The sequence below is a fragment of the Stenella coeruleoalba genome (genome assembly GCF_951394435.1).
Source record: "Stenella coeruleoalba genome assembly, chromosome: 2".
Classification (NCBI taxonomy): Eukaryota; Metazoa; Chordata; class Mammalia; order Artiodactyla; family Delphinidae; genus Stenella; species Stenella coeruleoalba.
In genome coordinates, this window is record NC_137147.1 from 27,451,759 (window position 1) to 27,478,963 (window position 27,205).

Consider the following 27,205-nt stretch of genomic DNA (forward strand, 5'->3'; position numbering starts at 1 on the left):
ACTTTATCCTGAATGTTCACAAAAATTTTCCCCTTACTCACAGTAGCAAATTTTACTGTTTTAAAGATAAAGTCAGTATTGTTTAACCGTGTCTTGGAAATGCATACATGGGTACAAAGGGAGCAGACTGCATAGGCTGACTGATTGGGTTTTAAAGCTCTTTGGTGGTTTCCTCTTTCCAGCTGAGTATTACCTTGATTCCTTATCAGGGCATACAAGGCCCTCTGCAGCCAAGCCCTGCCTGTGCTCTCCTTTCATTTCTCTTCACCTTGTTCCCAGCCCCATTAAAGTGAAACTGGGTGTGTGGTTGTGACGAGGCTCACTCTAAATCTGTGCTCTACTCTGCATCTGCTGAAGGGTTGGAATCCACTGAAGTGCTGGAGCTCTCTTCTGGGGAGTGACGCAGCTAAGCCCGTGAGATCGCCACTTGGCTTTTCTTGCGGACTTTTAATTGGGAAAACTTGGTCAGAGATTACCTGCCCTTGGTTATTTTTAGTGCCACAGGGTTTCCATTGTCTATTCTATACCTCCTCTTTGTTGTTTTCTGGGGGTTCTCTTTGAGAGATAAAAATCTATTCCACTGACTCTTTTTTTCTTTGTAGCGTAGGATCCCGAGACAGCAGAACAGATGCACCCTTTGGCAGCCAATTGCACCCTGCACTAGAGAGAAGTCCAGGGATGTTATATTTTGGGATTATATTTCTCCACCGTGGAATTCATGCAGTTCATTCCAGAAACATTGACCCTCTGCTTCTGTGACACACCCTCGCTGAAGGTCTGATGGACAGACACTTTCTCTTGACCTTGCAGCTGTTTTCTTTCATGTGGAAGTTGGAAGACAAGGTGAAAGTGGCCAAAAGTTACCTGCTTTGGTGGATAGGTGTGCTCCCCTTGGTTCTCAGAACATGGGCCCTCGTTTAAAGGTAAGGTGACAGACTAGTTAAGACTTACTTATTATTGGGATGTAGAACATGGACTCAGTGACCAGTTTCTAAGCCCTCTCAGCAGGGGATAGCATTGACGTGCACAGCTGCAGTTGGAATTGACTTTGCTCCCAGCAGAGCCAATTTGAGTATGAAGAAATCAATTCTCCATTTCTGGGAATAGACTTTTTCACAACCAATCTTCAATGTTAGGGCTAAAATTTATTTGATATTGTAATTATAAATCTTTTACCAAAAAAAAAAAGGCAGTTTTAGAATATGTATATCAATCAACTTTCTAACATTCCCTTGAGACATTTCCCCTTTCCCTTTTTTGTAGGTAATTGTGAGCCAAAGTTCTGTAGTATTGAGCAACTTGCCCAGGATCTTTTAGTAAGCAAGTGATATTTTTGCATTAGATAATTGGTACTGCATTCCATTTTCCTTTGTAACGTTTTATTTTTATTTCAAAAGATTTAAAAAGGGGCCGTAAGCATTTGTCTTTCTAATTTTATCCTCGGTAAGATTGGGTAATGCTTTTCACACTTTCTTTTACCAGTTTCTTAAATCTTTTCTCTTCCCAAATACTTCACTATCCCTATGACTCCACTCTTTTTCATGATTCAGTTATATGAGGTTAAGAACACTGGGCTTCAGAGTTAGACAGGCTTGAGTCACTTAACCTGCTGGAAGATGTTCAGCAAGTCAACTTTTCTAAGCCTAGGGTTTTTTTTTTTCAAGTCTCTAAAATAAGAATAATAATGCTTATTTACCAAGTTGTATTGGTGACAATTACTTGGGCTAACATGTAAAACACCTAGTACATTGTTTGGCCTGTGGTAGGTGGCTCAATAAGGGGGTTGTAAGTTATGGTGGGGTGGGAGCAGAGACAGGGCAGAGAGGGCACGACAGGTACAGTAAGAGGACAGAAAATGCCTACAGAAGAGGTGAATCTGGAATAAAAGTGATTTGAGGGATCACCGTAAAAGGAAACCCTGTACTCAAAGACAAAGGCATGGAAGCTTTGTGATAGCATCCAGAAAGGAGGAAAATGCAGAAGGAAGGCAAGTTTAGAATGTGACCATGGGTAAAATTGAGAGATGGGTAAGTATTGTTGGGGAGGTTTTTTGAGAGGTATTGTAGAGAAGGGGGACAGTTTATAAAGATCACATCAATGAGTGATGAATTGACAGAGCTAACTCCCTGATCACAAGGAGGCTTCACAGAGAAGAGAGGAGAGTTTGGAAAAAAGTAATAATTGGTATGCTGAGTTTTAAATAATAAAGGGAATTGGAGTAGAAATGTAGAATTGACCTTTTGGAAAAGGTCTAGGTGATCTAGATCAGTGGTGATGATTTGGTGGAGTGACAAGTGAATGGGGAAAAAATGGACAAGGACTTAACAAGGTCAAGTTCATTATTATCAGCCACGAGGACCAAGAAAGACTATGGCTGTTCCACACCGTTCCCCCAGTATCTGGCGTATTAAGTAGGTACTCAGTATTTGTTGGATGAGTTATTTTAGTATTAATTTTTAAAATCTTCATTATAAAAATTTTCAGACATAAAATTAGAAAAGTTTAAACAACTCCCACATAGGCAGAGATTTTAAGTATGGTAAGAGAAGCCTTGCCTTTTGTAGTTCTGATGCATTTCTCATTGAATGAAGTGTGGACCAATAGAGAGGTTCCCTCAGTTTCTTACTGGCTCTGAAACAAAGGAGTAGTGATGCTGCTACTACTATTGATAATAATTATAATAATAATTAAAACTGAGAACTCACTGTGTGCCAGGCACCATTCTAGGCTGTTTACATGTGTTAACTCTTTTCATCCTCGCAACACCCCAGTGAGGTACACACAGATATTAGCCCCATTTGATGGATAGGGAAACTGGCAGATTATAGGGAGATTAAATAAGTTGTCCGTGGTTACCCTGTGAGTGGCAGAGAACGGATTTGAACCCAGGTAGTCTAGCTCTAGTCTAGTCATGCCCTCATCCTCTATATTATTCTCTTTGCTCTACTGTTTGATTTGAGAGTCTTGATGGCTGTGGAGAGTTATATTGAAGTCCTATCACACTAAAGGAGATGGTGTCATAGAAATTATTAAACTTCATCTCTTTTTACGGCAATGAGAATTCTGAAGCTTAGACAGATCACACAGTTGCAGCCCTGGAACTGGTCTCCAGGCTCTGACTTACTGCTTGTCAGCTGCCTCTCACAGAAAAGGTTGTTGTGGTTGTCAGAGACAGTACATCGGAATTTTCCCAGCCCTCATGATGTGTGCCATAAATTTAGCATTGCTCTATTCCTCTAAGGAGTAAGAGACTTAAGACCACAAGTCTGTAACATCACCTACATATACTTCATTTTCTACTGAGTGCTGTAACTTTACTGAGGGCTAAATGTTCATGGCCAGGATCAGATTGAATGACGTCCAACTGAGGGAGTATTTAAGACAATTATTAACTGCTGGTTTCGGTTCCACCAAGTCACCTAGTATATCCTATAAGGCGCAGAGAGTTGCTTTTTGAGAGATGATAGCAGCTTTTCAGCATAAGGTCCCAGGAGATGAGATTCTTGTTTGGGAAGGAGGCTCACTAGTTGTGATCTCAAATATTGAGTTAGTATATTGTCCTCTGGAGAGCAACTTAATTCATGTGTATTGACAGTGCTAATGTTCCCTGTGTGGCTTTCTTTTCCGGTAGGACTTTGGACACCAGTCTAAATAGGGATTTCTATGAAACTTGACATGGTCATTCCTCAAATTACCTACTCCCTATGGATTCCATTGGATATATTGTTATCAAAGGATCTAATGGCCATTTTTGGTCACTCTTTCTCTTAAATTTTCCCAGCATAATCAGACATAAAAGCACACTTGGTTGGGGAAAAAAAAAAGTTGTTTTGGTCCCTCCCAAATCTGAGCATAGAAATTTTCAGCTGTCTTGTCTCTAAGTTATATATTAGTGCTGATAAAAGGTGCTGGGTTGAGATAACATTGATAACCTTAATATATATTGACTTGAAAAGAAAGAATGAATTTAGTGCATTGTGGATTGGAGAGCATGTACAGTCTATGCTAAGGTCAAAACTCAGTGATAAGATAGGAATGTCAGTGGGCATTGCATTTTTCCTTGGCAGTACCGTGGGTGGTTCAAATGAGTAATAAGATTGAAGTCTTATTCTGGAGATAAGTCTAAAAACAGTGTAAGTTTCCCCTCAGACTCTGGCCCCTATTTGAATTGTTCTGACTTTGGCAGGCATCACTTAGGTTGAGAAGTACAGTCTCCTCCTTTGCTTCCTTCCTCTCCTTGGCCTCTCTGCTGAGCTCATCTTCCACAGGGCCTGTTAGTTTGTCTGATTGGTAACAGCAAAAGAAAATGGTTTCTCTTACATGCCCATTGCTTATTATTGGGATGACCCAGAGTTCATTTTAATTACATAATGCCAACATGATGATAATAATCCTTTTAAACATTTTATATAACTATTTCTACTTAGATAAATTACTTCCAGAAGGCAAACATAAGGGGAAAGTGACTCCATTATCTTCCTTGCCTGTGTTAATTAGTACCACTTTGCATGGGGGAGGTAAACTGTCTTGGGGCCCTGGATCCAAGAAGATGAAAGCCATGCTATTACATTTTGTAACTAGAAGTGGCTGTTTGTGGTATTCCTAGGGTGGTCGGTAGATTGGAAGTCTTTAGGAGGGGGAATGATGGTCTCTCTTTCTCTGAAATGTTGTAGGGCACCTGTCAAGCTAGAGAGAGAGCAGGGATAGTAAGGCTGGAGATGGTAGGCTCAAGCCACATGCTCTGCTTTGTCTCTCTCTGAGACAGCTGTAAGGAAGAGTTAGAGGAAAAACTAAACAAGTTTTCTTCTGCAGCTGCAGCTGTGATCCTCGGCTCTCTGTTGGCATTGAAGGGACCTGATGTTTTACGTCATTGGTACGTTATAGAAAGAGCTCTCTATTATTTCTTTGTTAGGGTTGCTTATATCATTTTTTGCCTCCTTACCTCCCCCTTTCTCCTTGAAAATAGACTTAGAAATATTTCCAGGCATGCCAGAATGTACCTTCACAGAGTTGGCAGTGTTATTCATTCATTTGGGAAATATTTATTGAGTAATTATGGCCAGTGCCAGATGCTGTTTCCTGTTGAGTCAAAGTCGAATAAGGCAAAAATCTGCCTCCATGGAGTTCATAACATGAAGGGGGAGAAAAGTTATAATAGATGAATGCATGTACGGGAGTTTGAGGGAGCCCAGAAGAAGGAACCCCTAACTGTGGCAGGGATTGGGGAGGGCTTTTGCCAAGTGACCAAGGAAGGGGAAGGCTTCCAAATGGAGAGAGTAGAGTGCACATTCTTTTTACTATGTTAGGACCCAGTACATGACGGGAGGTTGGGGGTAGGCATCGTATGTGGACCATGGTGTAGAACAAGAATTGGTAATCTTTTTCTGTAAAGGGCCAAAGAGTAAATATTTTCAGCTTCCCAGGCCATACAGTCTCTGTCACAACTACTGAACTCTGCGGCTTTAGGGCAAAGGCAGCCCTAGACAACAGTAAATAAGTGGGTGGGGGTGTGTTTCAGTAGAATTTTATTTACAAAAACAGGCAATGGGTGGGATTTGGTGCGAGGACCCTGGTATGGAAGTTCCTCTCTTCACCCACAGAGGTAGTGACCCAGTGGAGGGTGTCTTTGGAATTCTTGCTTGCTCCACAGTGAGAAGCTGTAATGTGTAACTGGCGGGTGGTGTGTGTGTTCTCTCTTTTACATAGGTGGCATCACAGTGTCTGTGGTTGCATTCTTCTTCACAATTAAGTTCCTCTTCGAGCTTGCCGCACGTGTAGTCAGCTTCCTCCAGAATGAGGACCGAGAACGCCGAGGGGACCGGACTATATATGACTACGTGCGGGGAAATTACCTGGATCCCCGGTCATGCAAAGTCTCCTGGGATTGGAAGGACCCCTATGAGGTGGGCCACAGCATGGCCTTCCGAGTGCATGTAAGGGAATGTTTCTGTCTCCGTACCCACTGGGGTTTCTGAGTCAGTTGCCTTCCAGAATCCAGTTCAGTCTGTTGGTGGTGCTGGCCTGAAACGTTCATGTTCTCCAACACCTCCCCACCCCCACCCCCCAGGAACTTGGGAATTGTTGACATCTGAAGAGTCATACATTTCTCTATCATTTTGGTTTAATAGGTGCTTAGCTTGGAAGAAGTATAAAGCTTAATGTTACATTTTCAAAGTGAGAAAAATATTACTGAAAAGAGTAGGTGCTACAGATTAGGGGTTGGCAAACCATGGCCCAAGGGCCAAATCAGACCCACTTCCTGCTTCTATAAATACAGACTTACTGGAACACAGCCACACCCATTCATCTTCCTGTACTGCCTATGTATGCTTTCACGTTTGAGGAGTTCACCACAGTCGAGTAACTAACTGTGTATGACCCGCAAACCAACAGCATTACTCTCTGGCCCTCTGCAGAAAGTTTGCTGCCCCCTGCAATGACTTCTCCACTGAAGCCTTGTGCTTAGCTCCATAGTCTGAACCCCACTAGCCCTGCCTAGTGCTTTTGTTCACTCAGTGCCAGTGGTACCCACTGACTTACCTTTACGTTTGGGTTAGCAGTGATAATATAAGAAAAAAGGACAAGTAAGACAGGGTAGGCAGCATCTGTAGTTCAGAAGTGTCGAGTTGAAATGGACTCAATGGTGTATTTTCCCCTCTCCTCAGAATACATTAAGAATTTGTTCGTGACTTAATGGTTTTCTTTGAAGCATTGAGAGAATTTGTTCCCTCATGTGTGAGCAGGACTGTAGGAGTGGATGGATACAGAGATTTACCAGTCACCTCCTCCCTCCTCACACTCTCTCAAGTAACACAGGAAATGATTTTCTCCCCCTGCTCAATAATGGGTGTCCCTCTTCTCCCCACTGCAGTTATTCTATAAGAACGGGCAGCCCTTTCCTGCACATCGGCCTGTAGGACTAAGAGTTCACATCTCTCATGTTGAGCTAGCAGTGGAAATTCCAGTGACCCAGGAAGTCCTCCAGGAGCCCAGTTCCAACGTGGTCAAGGTGGCCTTCACTGTGCGTAGGGCTGGGCGGTACGAAATCTCAGTGAAGCTTGGTGGATTAAACGTGGCCTATAGTCCCTACTACAAGATTTTTCAGCCTGGTAGGTTGTTTTTTCTTTCTTTCTCTCCCTCCATTCCTTCCTTCCTTCCTTTTTCTTTTCCTTTCTCCTTCTTCTTTTCTTAAACAGTGCCTTTGTTGAGATTTAATTCACATGCTATATAATTCATACATTTAAAATACACAATTTAGTGGTTTTAAAACTTTGTAGACTTGTATAACCATCACCACAGTCAATTTTGGAGCATTTTCATCACCCCATCACCCTGTACCCAGGTCACTCCATATTTTCCCCAAATCCCTTAGCCCTAGGTAACCGCTGATCTGCCTCTGTGGATTTGCATACTCTGGGTACTACTCTGCCATTTGCGTTGCATAAAAGCGTGATCATAACATATGTGGCCGTTTGTGACTGGCTTGTTGCACTTAGCATAATGCTTTTGAGGTTTGTCCATGCTATAGCATGAATCAGTACCTCATTTCTTTTATTGCTAAATAATATTACATTATATGGATATACCACATTTTATTTATCCATTCATCAGTTGATGGACATTTGGGTCGTTTTCACTTTTGACTACCATGAATAATGCTGATGTGAACATTTGTGTACAGTTTTTGTGTGCACATATCTTTTCATTTCTCTAGGAGTGGAATTGCTGTGTCATCAGCCGGGTAGGTTCTTAAGGGGTGAGGGTGCCAGAATAGACCAAAGGTAAAGTCTTCTGATTTTTGAAACCTTTTCAAGTAAAATCACCCTAATCCTGCCCTTGCTGCCAGTATGTGTTTTACTTCTTACTGAAGAGTGTCCGCCCAAGCTTCTAGCATCTTAAGAATTGAGGCCTCTATCTCAACTTTTTTTACCCCCTTGTGTCCTTTGTGCCAGATAATAGATGTTCATGTGCTTTAAAGCCTAAAAGTATAATCTCTAACTCCTGGCTCTGCAACATACCGTTTAGTGTGCTGAGACCCTGGCTGCCCTGTTTGCCCTGCCTTGGCTTCCTTTTGACGGTGTCATTAGATACTAGCCAGGTTGGTGTCCACTTTGGGAGTCAAACCATAACAAGAGGGGTCTTGAGAAGATTTGCATATGTTTGCATGAAAGGTCCTCAGTTTTCTTTCTCTTATAACAGAGGAAGCCTCTGGACAAGGTGGCTCCCAAGCCTTCTCCCTCTCCAGGTATTTCCTCCTTTGCTTCAGTGACTCACTCACAGACTCCTTTCCACACGAAAAGGAGTTGCCTCACCTTGCCGCCAGTGGAGAACAGTTCATATCCTTATAATGTGTACCAGCCCTTTTCTTTTTAAACTAAAACTGAACTATTTATTTTGACATGATTTTAGATTTTCCTACAGTTGTAAGAGATAATACAGAGAGATGCTGTGTACCTTGACCCACTTTTCCCAGTGGTGACATCTTACAGAACTAAAGTACAGTATCACAGCCAGGTTATTGACATGGATACAGTCAAGACACAGAACATTTCCATCACCACAGAGATCCTTCATGTTGCCTTTTGACAGCCACACCCATTTTCCCTCCCTCACCCACCTGTTTTTTAACTCCTGGCAGCCCACTAATCTGTTCTCCACTTCTGTAATTTTGCCATTTCAAGAATATTATATAAATGGGATCATAACAGTATGTAACCTTTTGGTTAATGTACCTTTTTTGCACTCAGCATATTTCTCTGGAGATTCATCCAGGTTGAGTATATCAGTAGTTGGTTCCTTTTTATAGCTGGGTAGTATTGCTTGGTGTGAATATACCATACTTTGTTTAACCATTCACCAGTTGAAGAACATCTGGGTTGTTTTCAGTTTGGGGCCATTATAAATGGTGGTTTTAATTTGCATATCCCTAGTGGTTAACAATGTTGAACATCTTTTTATATGCTTATTTGCCTTCTGTGTGCCGTTTTTTGATGAAATGTCTTTTCATGTATTTCATCCATTTTCTAAATGTATTTTTTGTTTTTTACTATTGAGTTTTGAGAGTTCTGTAAGTCCTTTGTTAGAAATGTGGTTTGCAAATATTTTCTCTCAAGCTTTAGCTTTCCTTTTCATCCCCTTAACAGGGTCTTTCACAGAGCAAGACTTTTTAATTTTGCTGAAGTCAATTTATTGTTTTCCTTTTATGGATCATGCTTTTGGTATCTGAGAACTCTTTGACTAGTCCTAGATTCCAAGGATATTCTCCTATGTTTTTTTTCCTAAAAGTTTCCTAGTTTTACATTTAATATTTAAGGTCATGATCCATTTTTAGTTAACTTTTGTATATTAGGCCAAGATTTTTTTTTTCTTATAGATGTCCAGTTGCTCCAGCATCTTTTGTTGAAAAGGCTAGCTTTCCCCTATTACGTTGCTTCTGCACCTTTGTCAGGGATCAGTTGGGCATATTTGTGGGGATCTATTTGTGGGTTCTTTGTTCTATACCATTGATCTGTGTGTCTGTCCCTCCACCAATACCGGAATCTTAATTACACAACTATGCAGTAAGTCTTGAAATTGAATAAACTGACTCTTTCCACTTTACTCTTCTTTTTTATAATTGTTTTAGCTATTCTAGATCCTTTGCCTTTCCATATAAATTTTAGAATAATACTGTCTAAATCTACCAAAAAATCTTGCTGAGATTTTGCTAAGAATTGTGTTAAAATTATATATCATTAGGGAAGAATTGACATCTTTGCTATGTTGAGTCTTCGAATTCATAAACATGGTATGCCTCTGAATTTCTTTTTTTTTTTAATTAATTAATTTTATTTATTTATTTTTGGCTGCATAGGGTTTTGTTGCCGCACGTGGGCTTTCTCAAGCTGTGGCGAGCGAGGGCTACTCTTCATTGCAGTGCGTGGGCTTCTCAGTGAGGTGGCTTCTCTTGTTGCGGAGCACGGGCTCTAGGCATGCGAGCTTCAGTAGTTGTGGCACGTGGGCTTAGTAGTTGTGGCGAACAGACTTAGTTGCTCCACAGCATGTGGAATCTTCCCGGACCAGGGCTTGAACCCATATTCCCTGCATTGGCAGGCAAGTTCTTAACCACTGCGCCACCGGGGATGTCCTGAATTTATTTCTTTAATCAGCGTTTTGTAGTTTTCAACATACAAATCTTATACGTGTTTTGCTAGATTTGCACCTCAATATTTTGAGTTTGTTTGTTTATTTTGCAATTATTCACTTATTTTTAAGGCCTGCTTCACTTGTAGGTTCCCAGGGGGGTTCTTGGTACTATATCTATAACTCTCAGTTCTGTTTTCTCCAAGTTTTTCTGTCATTTTGTTTAGTGCTTGCAGTGGTTAGGAATTTGTAAAAATGAGTTCCCAGAAGTTCATTTGAATTAATCTCTTTGTTTTCTTTCTCTTTCTCTGCCTCATAATGGTATTGTTTATCCCTAGGAACTGGGCTGGCACCCAGCTTTCCAGGACTCACTGACTGAGTAGATCTTTGTGCCTTAAAAATCACCTCTCTGACGTTATGTTCCACTGTCTTTGTTCCAGGAATGGTGGTTCCTTCCAAGACCAAAATTGTGTGCCATTTTTCTACTCTCGTGTTGACCTGTGGGCAGCCACACACTCTTCAAATAGTGCCCCGAGATGAGTATGACAACCCTACCAACAATTCCACGTCCTTGAGAGATGAGCACAATTACAGTCTGTCCATTCATGAGGTAAGAGGCTCCCATCTTGCCCTGCGTGCTCCCACCTGTCACTCTCACTCTCTCTAGTTCACTTCCATCCATCTCCTTCTCCCTGACTGTTGTGCCTGCCTTCCTTCATCTGACAATACCTAGCTCATTAGTAACTGTGAGACTTCGATTAGCTCGTAGATAGGAAAATTCTTTGTAGGAGTAAATTACTGTGAAACAGGGAAAATTATGTATGGTTCATGTTGCTTTGTTTTCCTCCTGTAGCTCGGTCCTCCGGAAGAAGAGAGCACTGGTGTCTCATTTGAGAAGTCAGTGACATCCAACCGGCAGACCTGCCAGGTGTTCTTGCGGCTCACCCTGCATTCTCGAGGCTGCTTCCATGCCTGCATTTCATACCAAAACCAGCCAATCAATAATGGCGAATTTGACATTATTGTCCTAAGTGGTGAGTTGAGAGAAGAGCTGTGATTTAGTCCTCTTCTCAGGCCACTTGTTCTTTGCACGTCTGCATTCTTCTGACCAACCCCACAAATATTAGATATTTGAGCCAAACTTGGTTTAGAGCTCTGTGGACTAAAGGTCTAGTGATAGGTAACTTTCTCCCCTGTCTTGCACTTTAAACCTTATTCCTTGTTATACTTCAGAGAATGAGAGGAATATTGTCGAACGCAATGTGTCCACCTCAGGAGTGAGCATTTACTTTGAAGCTTATCTGTATAATGCTGCCAACTGCACCAGCACGCCGTGGCACCTCCCGCCCATGCACACAAGCTCTGCCCAGCGCCGGCCCTCCACGGCTCTGGAGGAGGAAGATGAAGACTCACCCTCTGAGTGTCACACCCCTGAGAAGGTGAAGAAACCTAAGAAGGTGTACTGCTACGTGTCACCAAAGGTTGGAACTCTCATTCTTGCCGCCCCCCTCCCCCCCACCAAGCCTGCTTGTAATTGGTATTTGGTTACAAAATCCACAAAGCAACAGTCTGAGAATCAGAGCGAGGTCATTGCCGTGTTGGGGTTCAGGGATAACTGAGGAGGCTGCTTCAAGTTGAGCAGAAGGCCGTGCCTCCTCTTCTGTTGCCCATGTCTGGTTTGGCTGGCTTACATCTCTGTCTAGAGAGTCTGTGCCTTGGGACTTTAGAGCACCTGTAACTTTCTGCTGTTTGATTGCTTCTGGGAAGACTTTTCAAGGCATGGCTCTCAGAGTTTTAAAGAAAGCTACTTTTAACCATTAACAGTTTCTCACTAGTGTAAAAATTACTGTTGGACCCTTGTACTATTTCAGAATAATTTGATCTTTCATTCAGTGATTTGTGAAACCACAACAGATGTCATGATCCATGTACAGGATTGGAATAGAGAAATTTTGGCAGAGACAAGGAGGTGAACTTCCCAAGGCCCCTGAGCTAAGAGGCGCTTTGTCTTAGGGGTTTTCTTTTTTAGTGTTTGTATTTTGCTTATTCATACAGACCTCAGAAAAATGAGACTCTTGAAACATCCCATTACATTCCTTTAATTGCATAACCAAACCTGAGTTCTAATTCTGTTCTACTTTAGAACACTTTGCTATGCACTATTCATCATTTAAAAATCTAGCCTTAATTTGGCCTGGGGGAATGGCAAAGAGGGAAATGGTCAGGTAGAGATAAAACAAGATTGGCTGTGACCTGATAATTGTTGAAGCTGGGGATGACTTCATTGTACTGTTTTCTCTTCTTTAGTATGTGTTTGAAATTTTCTTTAATGAAGAGTTCTTTAAAAATCAAGAAAAAAGTCTGACCTACTACATGTTCAGATAACAGGGTTTTAAAATTTTTATTTATTTATTTATTTTTCAATATTTATTTTATTTATTTATTTTTGGCTGTTTTGGGTCTTCGTTGCCGCACAGGGGCTTTCTCTAGTTGTGGCGAGCGGGGGCTACTCTCTTTGTTGTGGAGCACAGGCTCTAGGCGTACAGGCTTCAGTAGTGTGGCACGCGGGCTTAGTTGCTCCGCAGCATGTGGGATCTTCCCGGACCAGGGCTTGAACCCGCGTCCCCTGCGTTGGCAGGGAGATTGTTAACCACTGCCCCACCAGGGAAGCCCCACAGGGTTTTTTTTATTTTTATTTTTATTTACTTATTTATTTATTTTTTCCGGTACGCGGGCCTCTCACTGTTGTGGCCTCTCCCGCTGCGGAGCACAGGCTCCGGACGCGCAGGCCCAGCGGCCATGGCTCACAGGCCCAGCCACTCCGCAGCATGTGGGATCCTCCCGGACCGGGGCACGAACCCGTGTCGCCTGCATCGGCAGGCGGACTCTCAACCACTGCGCCACCAGGGAAGCCCAGGGGTTTTTTTTAGATTAAAAAGTTATTGCATTGTCTTTTCTTTTATTGTAAATGGCAACAGACCTCTTTTTATTCTGACATAAAGGATTTTTATGAACTTTTTTGTATGAGACTCCTCCCATCCCCAACCCCCTCTTCCCCAGCAAATCCTTGGTGCCATTCAAATAGAGATAAAGCAGTGGGCGTGGGCCACTGGTGTTCCCTGTCCACTGACTTGGAAGAAGTCTCTCTGAGCAGCATCTGGCTAAGCAGAAGGAGATTTTGATTGTTTCTAGGTGAAGTGTTATCTACTTATAAAGTGAAAACCTGATATCAGATATTTGGAAATGGTAGTAAGACTTGAGTATTAAGATTATGAAATATCTGTGTGAAATTGCATGGTGAGCGTAATACTTTAAATTTGCTCGTTTTAAGATAGAGTTGATGTTTTCTATTTGATTTCAGTCCTAAATTATCTTCTTTGTTCAGAGAGGAAAAGGGTTATCATGAGAAATGTAGATGGGGGCTGATATTTGAATTACTATACTCGAATAGAACCTCTTTATTTATCATTCACTTCATTTTCTATATGTTGGTCCTCCAGCAATTCTCAGTGAAGGAGTTCTACCTGAAAATCATTCCCTGGCGCCTTTATACCTTCCGAGTGTGCCCAGGAACAAAAGTAAGTCGAACCTTACATCCGGTTCATGTAGAGCAGGCTTCAGCCTCCAACGTCTCAGCCTTTTCTTTTTTCCTTGAAGGACTTTTGTGGTTTCTGGAAGTTCTCATTGTGCACACAGGATTTATTGCCAGATAAAGAAAGAGTTGTTACCTCCTCATGAAGGATGTAGTTCTAGGAGGACACGTGCCTACAGAAACAGCAATTGGTAGCAAGTCAGAATACTTCAACAGTTATCTTTTTGTCCCTAAGACTAAGTTAATGGAAAGGGTGCTGGTAACTCTGACCTGAGTTTGGCTTCCCAGCGTGCCAGAGGTAGCTCTTTTAGCACCAGTAGTCTCATCTATTAAAAAAATTTTTTTAAAAATTTAAAAAGTGGGGTTTTTTTGTTTTAAACTCTTCTGAGCTTTTGGAATCTAAAGGCAAATCATTTTCCTCCAGCCAGTTTGCCCAACCTATTCAGGTGCTCATTTGCTGTTTCACATATCCTTCCTGCTTTTACCCTTCTTATATTTTATGTTGGAAAGTCTGTAGTGTTGCCTGTGATCCTTACTAAAGGTGGTCTCTGTGACTCGAGTAATTTAAAATAAAATCTGAATCATAGAGCCCTGAGGTGAAAAACAAGGAGATGTACTCCTGGTAGGTACTTACTTGGGGAAAACAGGCTTAACTTGTTTCTGTTGGTTGGTCAGAAGGGCAGGGATGTGAAGGTTTTTTGCTGGATGTGAGGGCTTTATAGATTAACTCCTTTTCTTTTCTTTGTTTTCCTTTTGTTAGTTTTCGTACCTTGGCCCTGACCCTGTCCATAAGCTGCTCACACTGGTGGTGGATGACGGCATTCAGCCTCCTGTGGAGCTCAGCTGTAAGGAGAGGAACATCCTAGCGGCCACGTTCATCCGCTCACTCCATAAAAACCTAGGTGAGTTTGGACAGGGATTCTGCTGGGGTAGGCATTGACCCCAGATATCTGGGTGCCTGCACAGGTGTCTTATAATGAGGCTTAATCATGATGGATCTTGCTGCTCCTTAGGAGGCTCTGAGACCTTTCAGGACAAGGTGAACTTTTTCCAGAGAGAGCTTCGGCAGGTACACATGAAAAGACCACATTCCAAAGTCACCCTGAAGGTCAGCAGACATGCCTTGTTGGAATCGGTGCGTAAAGTTTCATCCCTGTCAAAAGTTTCCAACTAGAAACCTCTGTGATATTTGGTTATATTCTGCAGGTTATCTTTTTTATGAAACCCACATCTCTGTCTCCTTTAAACGTATTAAAGATGGTGTTCTATGCATTTGATTGTACTGCATTTGGGGCAGATTTGTTGGAGGTATGTTATCGAAAGGAGAGACTAGTTGACACTTTGGCTTTAAGATCAGACTGAACTAGCTCCTGAACAATTTCATGGAACTCTTACTAGGCTGAACTAATCAGATTGCTTCCCTCCTCTTTGCCTTCATTATGTCATCTGTAAATAAGAAAAGATGCAGACAGATGACTATTTAACTTAAAAGCATTAAGGGCAGGTGTTAAGTTGTTGTTATAGAAGAAAGTTCCTGTTATTGAATCCCAGGAATAGAAGAGCTCTTGTGGGATTAAAAGGAAAATTTTTGTTGTCACTCTGGCCTGATGGAAAAGGAACGCCTGATGTGTGTCTGACTCCACTACATAGACACTGGCATAGTTCTTACGTTCCTTGAGAATGAGAAGGCCTTGGTCCCTGTCCAGAAAGTGTTTGTGATATTTAGCTCTGGTAGGTGCTGCTGGAAACCCCTTTTCTCAGCCACATTCTCCTTGTGGCATGGCTTCCTGTTCTGAACCTAGCCTTGTGGCTAAAAATGTCTAGTGGATAGACTGTACTTTACTGAAAACCAAGACTCCTTGGTTCTCTTGCTGACAGCTTACTGATCTGAGCCATTGTTACTTCTTTATTTAAGAGTTTTCTCATTAATAAAATGAGGATTATTAAAAAAAAGAAGTTTCAACTTTCCAGTAAGGCAATGGTATAAATATGAATTAGATTTTTTTTTAATTTTAGATTTCTTCTGGAGATATTTACATTTTAAATATAAGATGGTGGGCTTCCCTGGTGGCGCAGTGGTCAAGAGTCTGCCTGCCGATGCAGGGGACATGGGTTTGTGCCCCAGTCCGGGAAGATCCCACATGCCGCGGAGCGGCTGGGCCTGTGAGCCATGGCCGCTGAGCCTGCGCATCCGGAGCCTGTGCTCCGCAACGGGAGAGGCCACAACTGTGAGAGACCCACGTACTGCAAAAAATAAAAAATAAAAAATAAAAAAATAAATATAAGATGGTAGTATTAAAGCTTATTTATGAGTAATATATTGCCTCCAGGTACTTGTGGTTATTACATGGACAATGGCAATGTTCTTGTGTTTTTGTCTTTAACACCCAAGAGAGACTGGCCAGTGTTCTGACAGTTTCCTTTCTTTTTCTTTCACTGCTTTTCAGTCTCTGAAAGCCACTCGGAATTTCTCCATCTCAGATTGGAGCAAGAACTTTGAAGTGGTTTTTCAGGACGAAGAAGGTCAGTTTTGAAATTTCATATTCATCTTTTTTAACTCTCCTTCCCACTCCTCCTTGTCTCCTTACCCCGCATCCACAAAAACAAAAACAACCCCCCTACACATACTCGCCACCCCTGCCCCAGCTTCTTTTTCCCTGGGAAAAAGAAGTCATGAGTCAAGACAAAAAGGGTGGCGTTTAATGGCTAATAGCGTGGTAGACCTTGTAAAGCACATACATACAGGGACTTGGAGGGAGAGTTTGAAGCAGAAGGGTAAAGTAACCTTTGTAGAGAAATGTCAGTTTCCTAGGCTCTCTGATCTGTATCCCCACACTAGGAGGCATTAGCTTAGTGATCAGAATACCTTTAATCCTACAGAAAGAGGGGATTTCAATAAAAGTCCATAGCTGAGGTGGGATGGAATGGGGGACACCAGGGTGGTGGAATGCAGGAAGTAAGGATCGGAGAGTATAAAATGATGATTAAATGAACAAAAGTGATAAGAGGTGGTAGGCCAGAGTCACTTTTTATTTTTATTATACTTTCAGCTCTGGACTGGGGAGGGCCTCGCCGGGAATGGTTTGAGCTAATCTGCAAAGCACTATTTGACACCACCAATCAGCTCTTCACCCGATTCAGTGACACCAACCAGGCATTAGTGAGTCTGTGACTTCCGCGTGGGTGGGAGGAAAATGTGGATTGTGTTATAATGAAGAGACTAATAAGAGTTTGAACTAATCAGATTGCCTCCCTCCTCTTTGCCTTCATTATTTCATCTGAAAAATAAGAGAAAATGCAGACAGATGAATATATAACTTAAAAGCATTATAATACAGTGGCTATTCTACTCCTTAGTGTTTTAATAATTAAGCCACTTTTCTCAAAACATACCTGAGGGCTTCCCTGGTGGCGCAGTGGTTGAGAGTCCGCCTGCTGATGCAGGGGACACGGGTTCATGCCCTGGTCTGGGAAGATCCCACATGCCGTGGAGTGGCTGGGCCTGTGAGCCATGGCCGCTGAGCCTGCGCGTCCGGAGCCTGTGCTCCACAACGGGAGAGGCCACAGCAGTGAGAGGCCCGCGTACCACAAAAAAAAATAAAAATAAAAAAACATACCTGAAGCAACTGAACTCTGTATAAGATCTCTCTCTTTTTTTTAAATTTATTTATTTATTTATTTTTGGCTGTGTTGGGTCTTCGTTGCTGTGCACGGGCTTTTCTGTAGTTGTGGAGAGCGGGGGCTACTCTTCGTTGCGGTGCACGGGCTTCTCATTGCGGTGGCTTCTCTTGTTGCGGAGCACGGGCTCTAGGAGTGTGGGCTTCAGTAGTTGTGGCTCACAGGCTCTACAGTCATTGTGGGGCATGGGCTTAGTTGCTTCACGGCATGTGGGATCTTCCTGGACCAGGTCTTGAGCCATGTCTCCTGCATTGGCAGGTGGATTCTTAACCACTGTGCCACCAGGGAAGCCCCTGTACGAGATCTTTGACTAGGTGGAGTAGAGAAGTAGACTTTGGCTGAAAGAATTTCTGGTTTAGGGAAAAGGCATTATATCATCCAGTGATTAACTTCCGTTTGCAGCCAGGGACCATGAAATAAATATAAGATTCTTCAATTTAACATAAGTCTATCTTCGCCCTTTATCCTCCAATCACTTTTTTTTGAAAAAAATAAATTTATTTATTTATTTATTTTTGGCTGTGCTGGGTCTTCGTTGCTGCGCGTGGGCTTTCTCTAGTTGCGGTGAGTGGGGGCTACTCTTTGTTGCAGTGCGCAAGCTTCTCATTGCAGTGGCTTCTCTTGTTGTGGAGCATGGGCTCTAGGCATGCGGGCTTCAGTAGTTGTGGCACACATGCTCAGTAGTTGTGGCTCGCAGGCTCTAGAGTGCAGACTCAGTAGTTGTGACGCACGGGCTCAGGTGCTCCGCGGCATGTGGGATCTTCCCAGACTAGGGCTCGAACCCATGTCCCCTGCATTGGCAGGCGGATTCCCAACCACTGTGCCACCAGGGAAGCCCCATCCAATCACTTTGAATTACTCAGTGGTGGCTACCAAACAACTAATGCCATTTGGATGGGCTCTTTGATCTTAACACTGAAATTTTTGCTCCCTTGGGATAGAGTTGGGGAGGGAGGATCTTCACAGAACTAGGCTTGAAGAAAAGTGGCCCAGGGCCTTTTAATCTTTCTCTTTGACAGGTGCATCCCAACCCTAATCGCCCCGCTCATCTGCGCCTAAAGATGTATGAGTTTGCAGGGCGCCTGGTGGGCAAGTGTCTCTATGAGTCCTCTCTAGGAGGAGCCTACAAGCAGTTGGTCCGAGCTCGCTTCACCCGTTCTTTCTTGGCCCAAATCATAGGACTGCGTATGCATTACAAGGTAACTCTTAGGTGTGCATTTTCTACTAAGGCCCCTGGCCATTAACTCTGGAATCTCTCCACCCTCAGCTTATTATTCTTAAGTTTGAATGGGTAAGTGGTTCCAGGCAGTTACAAATTTCGTTTCTGGGTAAGAGTAGTCATGTTCTGTTCTGTGTCTTTCTGTCTCCTCAGTACTTTGAAACAGATGACCCAGAATTCTACAAATCTAAAGTTTGTTTCATCCTCAACAATGACATGAGTGAGATGGAGCTGGTCTTTGCAGAAGAGAAATATAACAAATCAGGTCAATTGGATAAGGTGAGAGAGAACGGAAGCCTGTGGGTCCCATTTCCCACCCTTCTGTAGAGCAGGGCTCTCTAGTATAACTTTCTGCAATGATGGAAGTTCTCTGTTTGTGCTTTTGAGCACCCAGAATGTGGCTGGTATGACCAAATAACTGAATTTCTAAATAACCACATGTGACTAGTGACAACCATATTGGAGAGCATAGCTTTGGGGCACTGCATCCCACACTGTATGGTCTTGGCCTATTTAAGTGGAGCCAAAGGCACGTATACCCATCCATCCCACCCATTCCTACTTTCCAGTAGAGAAAGAACTAAGTGATAGTGAAGTGTCACTGCACAAGCAGCTTTGGAAGGGATGACAGTGTCTTTCTTAACATTAGGGGCAGGGAGGTAGATGACTCCTTTTTTTTTTTTTTTTTTTAGATGACTCCTATTTTAACACTGTGCGTATATATTTTTAAACTTTTTACTAGAAAATTAATGGCCGAAGGTATTTGTGATGCAAGTGTGGTTTTGTTTACATCCTGGGGTTAAATAATATCAAATGGTAACGATGAAGCTAAAGTTGCAGTTATAAATAATTGAAAGCAAAATAGCGATGACTGAAAATTTGTGATCACTGGTAGCACTGAACTGATAATCAGATACCTTTGGGAGCACTGTGGGGATCCCAGCTGATGGCCTTTGCACGTGCGTGGGCGGAGCCTGTCTTCCTGACCCAGCACTGCAAGATGTCTAGAGTCATTGGAGTACTGAATTAGGGTCCACAGGCCTAGGGGAGTACTGATTTTAAATGGATTTAATATGAATACTAAATCTTAGTAATTTACTACTTAGGCTACTAGTTAGAAATGCTTACACACATAAAATAAAAATATCCAGAATTGTGCACAGTAACAGAAAAAAAGTCTTACACGTTTAGCTCCATTGAGAATCCTTGCTCTGGAGCAAAGTTCCGTCCCTACCGTGCTGTCGTCAGGACCTTAAAATCTGATCTTGTAACTAAATGGAGGCCTTTACTGCTCACCTATGAAGACAACCATGGTCATTGTACACAGGTTTTTCTGGGGTTGTGGCATTAAACTGTGCTTCAGGGCTTCCTCAAAGCTCCCTTAGGAGTTATTTATTGGAAGGAGTGTGCCAATTCTATTTGAGAATCATGCAGTTCAGCTTTTTCTTTGCAGATAGAAAAATCGGGAGCCCAAATATCTAAGTGACTGAAATCCTGTAGCAAGTTAGTCTCCAAGTATCAAGCCATGGCTTTTTCCATTGACTCACGTTGGAAGTAGAAGAATGTAGGGAACATCTATGCCCATCTTAGAATTTTTGAGACCTGAGAAGACTTCTTCACTACTTACATAGTTTTATTTATTCTCAATTGGCTCAGGGGGTTAAGAGAAGAGGTCAGTAATGGTTCAATTTTGGATCATAGAAATGTTAAAATGTTGCTAACAAGGAACCATAATATCTTCCTGTTGCATCACCACTGTTTGACCAGGTCAGAGGAGACTTACTGAGAGACCCACTTCAGAAACAGTAGCGAGGAGAATATATAGCAATAGCGGTAGGAAACCTTAAGCTTAGTAACTAAATAAAACCAAGTGTGTTGAAAACCTGAACGCACAGTAGGAACTTGTGACCATGGTGGAGTTCAATAATGCTGTGTTTGTGGGACATACTGGGCAGATGTCATCTTATAAACTCCAATCTACATCCTCTCCCTGTCTTTTGCCTCTTCTTTCAGGTCATAGAACTTATGACAGGTGGAGCTCAAACCCCAGTCACCAACGCGAATAAAATCTTCTATTTAAATTTGCTGGCCCAGTATCGGCTGGCCAGTCAAGTGAAAGAGGAAGTGGAACATTTCCTAAAAGGTGGGATCCTGTCTACTCTTGGCTTTGAGGTGAAAATACTTGTATCCATGGTGTGGATATGGCTTTAACTTGGCTACTTTGTTTCAGGCCTGAATGAGTTGGTCCCTGAGAACCTTTTGGCTATTTTTGATGAGAATGAGCTTGAGGTAAGTGCTTACAATTGACACCCCCTATTCTTGGCTTGCTTTTTATTATGCCCACAGGAACTGGATTACTGCACCTTCTGTTATGAGATGCAGTAGGAAAGCCCTTTAAGTGTTGGTTTTACTTTTGTCACTCTTCCATGCATGGACCCTTTCTCCAGCTTTAAAAAAATTTGAATGTGAAAATTAGGAATCAGCAAATTACTAATTATGAATAGTAATAGTTAATATTTATTCATCAAATATTATTGATAATGGTCAAGTAGTAAAGAATGTTGGTATCCTATACAGTCTTTGTAAATTCTGTGACCTTTAAAGTTGATTTAAGGGAATAATAGAATTTATTTGTTCAGACTGTTTATTGAATGTCTTCTGTATGCCATGTGCTTTTGAAGAACTGGGGAGCTAGGAATGAATAAGACCAAGTCCCTGTCCTCATAGAGCTACATTCTAGTGAAGGAAACAAACCAAAAGATGTGATGCATTTCACAGCTTTGTGTTACAACACTATATAGTTAATATATTCTTATTTTAGATCCTGTAACACCCAAAATGTGGCTATAAGATGGTAAATACCTTGCTATAATTAGCAAAATTGAAGTTCCATGAACTTCAGGTATAGACAAAAAATAAAACCAGTTTGCTCTTACCTGCTGCTCACAGATGATACACACAATGCAGGTTAATAGCTTTAGCTTTAACTTCCCGTAGCCTTTATGAGGGGCATGTTTCTGTAAACTATTTCCTGTAGGGAAGAAGTTCTTCTTTAAAAATGGGGAAACAAAAAGTAGTTTCAAGTAGTCTTGCACAGTTTTTATCCTTATTAATTGAATTGGCTTCGAAACAAGAATCAAAGTCTCATGCAATTTTCAACATGTTTTATACCTTTAGATATGAAATCTGAATAATGAACTCTCCATCTCTCAGCCTGAAGTTTCTGACAGACCTGTCACCTCTTGCTGTCATTTTCTGGGCTGAGGAACAGCTTCTGGTGTAATTTGTTTTATCCTGAAGCAAAGCGTTTGTAACAATTCATAAAGTGCATAGGAGGGAGGACACAGTCTCTTAACGGTTGTTGCCCATCCTGCTCTTAGTTACTCATTAGCTTAGCAAGTTCTTTTTGAAGGAGCCAAGCTTCTCAGGCTTAATTTGGGCTTTTCTTTTCTTTGATTAGGTTGTTTCATTCTTTATAGCTATTGGATGAATACTTAGAGTCTGCTAAGTAACTTGCTGGATCTTGAACCAAATTAGAACATCAACAAGATGTTTAGGGTTCTGATGTCATTAATGTTCTCATTTTTTGGCATTCTTTTTCATTTATCTGACCAAGTAGAGGCAGGGCTGAAGGGACGGTAGTAGAAGTTCAATCCAGAAAAGAAGGATGGATCCTGGGAAAAAGGAAAGGCCATCTAACAAATTCATAAATGCGGCTGGGGTTCTTCATGAAAGGGGAAGGGCCTGCTTTTTCCCCTGGTATTCCCAGGCCACATGCAGAGTGGACAGTCAGTAAATACTTGGTTCCCTTTCTGTCCTCTGTTTCAATTCAAAATAATATATAGCAGCAGTTCTTAATTAGGGGTGCGCATCAGAAGCCCTTGGGAAACTTTTTCAAAATACACAAGCTTGTAACCTGTCCCTAGAGATTCTGATTCAGTAGGTCTGGGGTAAGGCCATAGGCATCTGTCTATCTATCTTTTTTTTTTTTTTTTTTAAGCTGTGTGATTTTTACCACACTGGTTAGGAACCATTGGCCTATTATAATGGATTTTCCTGAAGCATTCTGGCATTCTGACCTCACCTTATGTCTCTTTCTTGGTGTTTTCCGTATTCCACATTTTGCATGTTAACATACTTTGACCTTATGGTGGGACTTTGCCCCTCTGACTATCCTCGTAACACCTGACTATTCTGCAGCTGCTGATGTGTGGGACTGGGGACATCAGTGTGTCCGACTTCAAAGCCCATGCGGTGGTCGTTGGTGGCTCATGGCATTTCAGAGAAAAGGTAAGTGGGCCAAATTTCTTTTAGTCGAATTTGTGCTGTCTTGTAAGGAAATAGTTTCAGAAGGAAAAAGTCAAGTAGTCGGAGAAGCAGACATATCAACTGGGATATATGTGGGAAAGTGATATATGTGGGAAAGGCAGGTGGTCATCCAGGCAGACGGGAACCCTGGTCCCTAAGGGCTGTCACGCTACTGCCACAGAGGCAGTACGTTGGAAAGGCAGAGAAATAGAACCAAGTAATCAGCGACTACCCTCCTGACCGTGTAACAATATCAATTCCTTTTAAAGAGGTTGTCGACTCTAGCCGTTCCTACCTGCATGCAGTAACTGGGGCCCACCCCCACTTCAGGATATCCTGTTCCTTCCCCAGGGGTCAAATCCTAAGCTGCACATAGGTGTGACCCCAGCCCTGTGCTCTCCCTGCCAGGTCATGAGGTGGTTTTGGACCGTGGTTTCCAGTTTGACGCAGGAGGAGTTGGCTCGGCTGCTTCAGTTCACAACAGGCTCGTCCCAGCTACCACCTGGAGGCTTTGCCGCCCTCTGTCCCTCATTCCAGATTATTGCCACTCCGACCCATAGCACGCTACCAACTGCACACACGTGGTGGGTATCTGACTGCCTGGTGCGTGCTGTCACGGGGGATTATCTTTCCAGCCCTTGCCAGTGTTTCTGGTGGTGTGAGTTAATCACTTCTCTCCCCTTGGCCTTCCAGTTTCAACCAGCTGTGCCTCCCTACGTATGACTCATATGAAGAGGTGCACAGGATGCTGCAGCTGGCCATCAGTGAGGGCTGCGAGGGCTTCGGCATGCTCTGACCACTCTCTTGCCATCCATTTGGCTCCCGTGCTTTCTGGAGCATCCGGGTGCACGTAACAGACACAACCACTGACCCTAACGTACACAAAACCATCAGCCAGAAGCTGCTGCGTGCTCTCCGTGTCTGGAGTATTCAGTCACCTGCAAGCCTTGTCCTTCCCTCGCCCCTCCTTTCCCATCCCCCCCGCAAGCCACTTTGGCAGGTACATAATCTGAGCAACTCACTCAGTCACGCGAGGAGGGCCATGCTGCTATGCTTGCACTTGGTTCTTAGAAAGCTCTCAGTAGCCGGAGTGGCACTGGACTACCTCTCATGGTGACTGATAGCACAAAAGGATCTTTTCTGTGGTGTCAGAACTGGAAAAGGAGCTTTCCTTGCAAGCGTTTCTGGAAATGATCATTAATCCACAAAGAAGAACTCCCTAATAAGCTTTTTCTTGAGTATAAGCATGTGAGATAGACAGACCTAAGAATGTGAAAGATAGCTGGGCTGTTGCCTCCAGTGCTGAATGTGATTCTCCTTTAGGGTTATGGGGCATGTCTAGGCACGTGGCTGGCTTGAAGACTACTGATGCTTGTCCCTGAGTTTGTTCTTTACACTGAGGTGTGGCTGGGCTCGGCCACTCACCTCCAGCTCATGCGGTCTGCTAAGAGCTGGGGGTTCTTTAGATTTCTATTGAAGAAACTTTTGCAGCAAGAGATTGGGACAGTATGATAGCATGCCACCGATCCCTGGTTCTCTCTTTGCTTGGTGTTCCCTGGCAGCACTAAGGCAAGGGAAAAGGAATCAGTAATTTAATTGCTCCTCAAAGGTCCTTAGGGTCAGGACACAGGGAACACACATAGAGGAGATACATCAGATGATAAGTAAACACCTAGCTGTCCCAGTTACTTCCTGTCACTCCATCAGTTACCAACAAGGGCAGCTAAAGAGGGAGGAAGATAAATTAGGTTCACTGTTGTGTGATGATGGAAGAGAACCTGCAGCTGTTTCTTGGAAGATGACAACCACCTTTTTCATTACGATTTGAATGAAGACGTTTTCAAGACTCAAAATCTCATTGAATTCCCAAATTTCTGTTTCTAAGAAGGCTTTGCTGCAAGCTACCATTCCCAATGGGGCGTTCGACTCTGAAAATATTTACAAGCCATCTTTATTGCCAAAACCAGCAAGTACAAAGAGTCCAGAGATGAGGCGGGACTTGCAGCAATGCCTTGGCCTCCTGGAAGCACGCCTGAGCCCTCCTGTTCCCAGAGATCACGAGGAACAAGCCTTCCTGAGCTGCTACAATTCCTGCCTGACCTCACTCCTTCGCAGTTGTCATTTGTCCTTCTTGGCATGGGTGCTGACCTCACTCATCCTTGGGGTCTAGGATCAAGCATCAGGGCCTCTGTACCCCAGGGTCCTCCATGCCACACGGTCACTGCTGTCCTCAGGGACCAGGACAAGGTGCTGCTGCCTGCCCCGGTGTTTTCCTATGGGATATGTACAGGCAAGTTTCATCATCCCCCGGGAAACCTGATGCTGCCCCTCGGGCCCGGAGAGGGTTTCCAGCTGGGGGGCACGTGGGTTGGCTCTGCTGTCTTTGGCTGTTGTTTCTCTTCTGGATTCTGCATTCTCCTCTCCAGAGACTCATGCTGGAGCTCAAGTTGATTTTCTTGGTTAGATCTGTCCTTTTAAGCTCTAGTCATAGCACTTTTCAGAGCATCCTGGGTACCATTGCAGCCCAGCTGCATCCTGCAGTGGTCCTTAGCCCCAAGGTCTTTGTTTAACAAAACCCTTTGGTACTGTTGTGGTTTTCTGTTCTTCCCGTTTACCCTCTCTCTCCTAACTATTCAAAAGTATCTTTGCTCGTTAGGCCTTTCCTTTGACCTTTTTTTCTAATCCTGCTTTGGAACTAGCCAGTGTGGAGAGAGGTACACCATGTCGGAGAGAAGGAAGAGTGTCTGTTACTTCTTGAGCAGTTTTCTATTCACGTTTCTTATTTTGGCCAGCTTGTTTTATTTATGCCCTTGTGACCCAGATGCTTGGGGAGCCAGCTAACCTCCTGGCCTTTAGTCTCTTCAAAGGAGACCAGGCACCAAGTGAACACCAAGGAAGATGTCGGCATGTTTCTAGAACTTCAGCAGAAACCAAGCCCTGCTGCTGCAAATTTGTCAGGCCAGACAAAAGGGCCAGACAGTTGCAGCAATAGTGTAAATATTTTGTACAGTAAATAAATGAATGTTTAAAAGGACTAAGGAGCAAGTGACTGCTTTACGTGATGATTCAGGACTTAAATTGGAGGTGGGGAAGGAACATAAAAATTTAGAAATGTTTTTGCATTTCCCCAGTAATGCCTCAGTAGCAGTCAGCTTGGGGTTGAATGTACTCCCGGAGCCCTGGCCTGGCCCAGACTTTCTTGCCCTTTCACCCTTCCCTGATTGCTGTCCATGGTGCCAGGCAGGGCCACAGTGCCTGCTTGCACAGAGAGCCAGTGGCTGGGACACGCAAGTGCTTGTGCTCAGCTCCAGAAGGAGAAACCAGTTTGGCAAAAGTAGAGGATGTCTGTTCTCATCAGTCTTTTAAACATTAATTAGTTGTTGTTTTAAACATAAGAAACTGAGTGTAGAAAATTTGGAAATTAAAAAATAGTACAAGAAAAAAAGTTACTTGCCATCCAGAGGGAATAACACTTTGGGGATGGCCTTCTTATTTGCATATAATCACACATGTATTTCTCAATGTGCCCTTGACCCTCCCACAAAAGTTTGCATATGGCAAACAAAAACCCTGTTCCTCAAAAGTTTTTGGGTGGCAGGCGGGACCAATTCTTTTCTAACCACAGATAAGCTTGGCAGAAAGACAAGATCAGACCTCTGATTTGAGCCTTGTAGGAAAAGTGTTAGGGACCCTGACTTTCTTGGGGAAGTAATCATGGTGTCTTTGTGCATTGGTTCCCATTCTGGAAAATCAAAACAAAATCCCCTTTATAATTGTTTTTCTTTTTGTTTTGTTTTTGTCATTTTTTGTTTTTGTTTGTTTTGTTTGGCCATGGTGTATGCCTTGCGGGATCTTAGTTCCCTGAGCAGGGATTGAACCCTGGCCTGGCAGTGAAAGCGCCGAGTCTTAACCACTGGACCGTCAGGGAATTTCTCTGTAATAGTTTTTAAAATACAGATTATTTTTTCTCCCCACCCCCACCTCCCAGACCCAGTGGATTGGAATCTTAACTTGAAAATTACTGCTTTAGAGTGCATTCAAGGTACTCCCACCTCATCAAGCCCCCTTGAATGGTGTGAGATGTCTTAAACACACAAAACAAAATTCTATCCCTCCAACTTTACACTTACAGGTTATTTAACGGTCCTACATCATTTACACATGCTGCTCTTGTGGCTTTGAACGGGTCACTATGAACATTTGTCACTGAGTGATTTCATCCCATCATGCAGTTATTCATAAGACTCAAGAGGCTGGTAGAATTGTTCTTAAGTTAACACAGTAAA

At 42.9% G+C, this 27,205-nt stretch overlaps 1 protein-coding gene across 7 annotated transcripts in view; it reads left to right on the forward strand.

The window, feature by feature from the left end:
- AREL1 (apoptosis resistant E3 ubiquitin protein ligase 1) overlaps positions 1–26,972 on the forward strand; it is a 44,672-nt gene extending 17,700 nt beyond the window's left edge. For 2 of the 7 annotated variants that reach the window (XM_079906001.1, XM_079906003.1), the window contains exons 2-20: positions 603–923; positions 4,813–4,873; positions 5,707–5,933; positions 6,872–7,109; positions 10,563–10,732; positions 10,976–11,156; positions 11,356–11,603; positions 13,623–13,700; positions 14,475–14,616; positions 14,728–14,849; positions 16,162–16,237; positions 16,765–16,874; positions 18,412–18,591; positions 18,765–18,890; positions 20,625–20,754; positions 20,842–20,900; positions 22,812–22,901; positions 23,328–23,503; positions 23,613–26,972. In XM_079906001.1, the coding sequence (XP_079762127.1) occupies positions 4,858–4,873; positions 5,707–5,933; positions 6,872–7,109; positions 10,563–10,732; positions 10,976–11,156; positions 11,356–11,603; positions 13,623–13,700; positions 14,475–14,616; positions 14,728–14,849; positions 16,162–16,237; positions 16,765–16,874; positions 18,412–18,591; positions 18,765–18,890; positions 20,625–20,754; positions 20,842–20,900; positions 22,812–22,901; positions 23,328–23,503; positions 23,613–23,715 (2,472 nt within the window). In that variant the 5' untranslated portion in view covers positions 603–923; positions 4,813–4,857 and the 3' untranslated portion in view covers positions 23,716–26,972. The remainder of the gene's footprint in view (positions 1–602; positions 924–4,812; positions 4,874–5,706; positions 5,934–6,871; positions 7,110–10,562; positions 10,733–10,975; positions 11,157–11,355; positions 11,604–13,622; positions 13,701–14,474; positions 14,617–14,727; positions 14,850–16,161; positions 16,238–16,764; positions 16,875–18,411; positions 18,592–18,764; positions 18,891–20,624; positions 20,755–20,841; positions 20,901–22,811; positions 22,902–23,327; positions 23,504–23,612) is intronic. The other 5 variants (XM_079906002.1, XM_079906004.1, XM_079906006.1 and 2 more) reach the window with 4 other exon arrangements.
- The last annotated feature ends 233 nt before the right edge of the window (positions 26,973–27,205 follow it).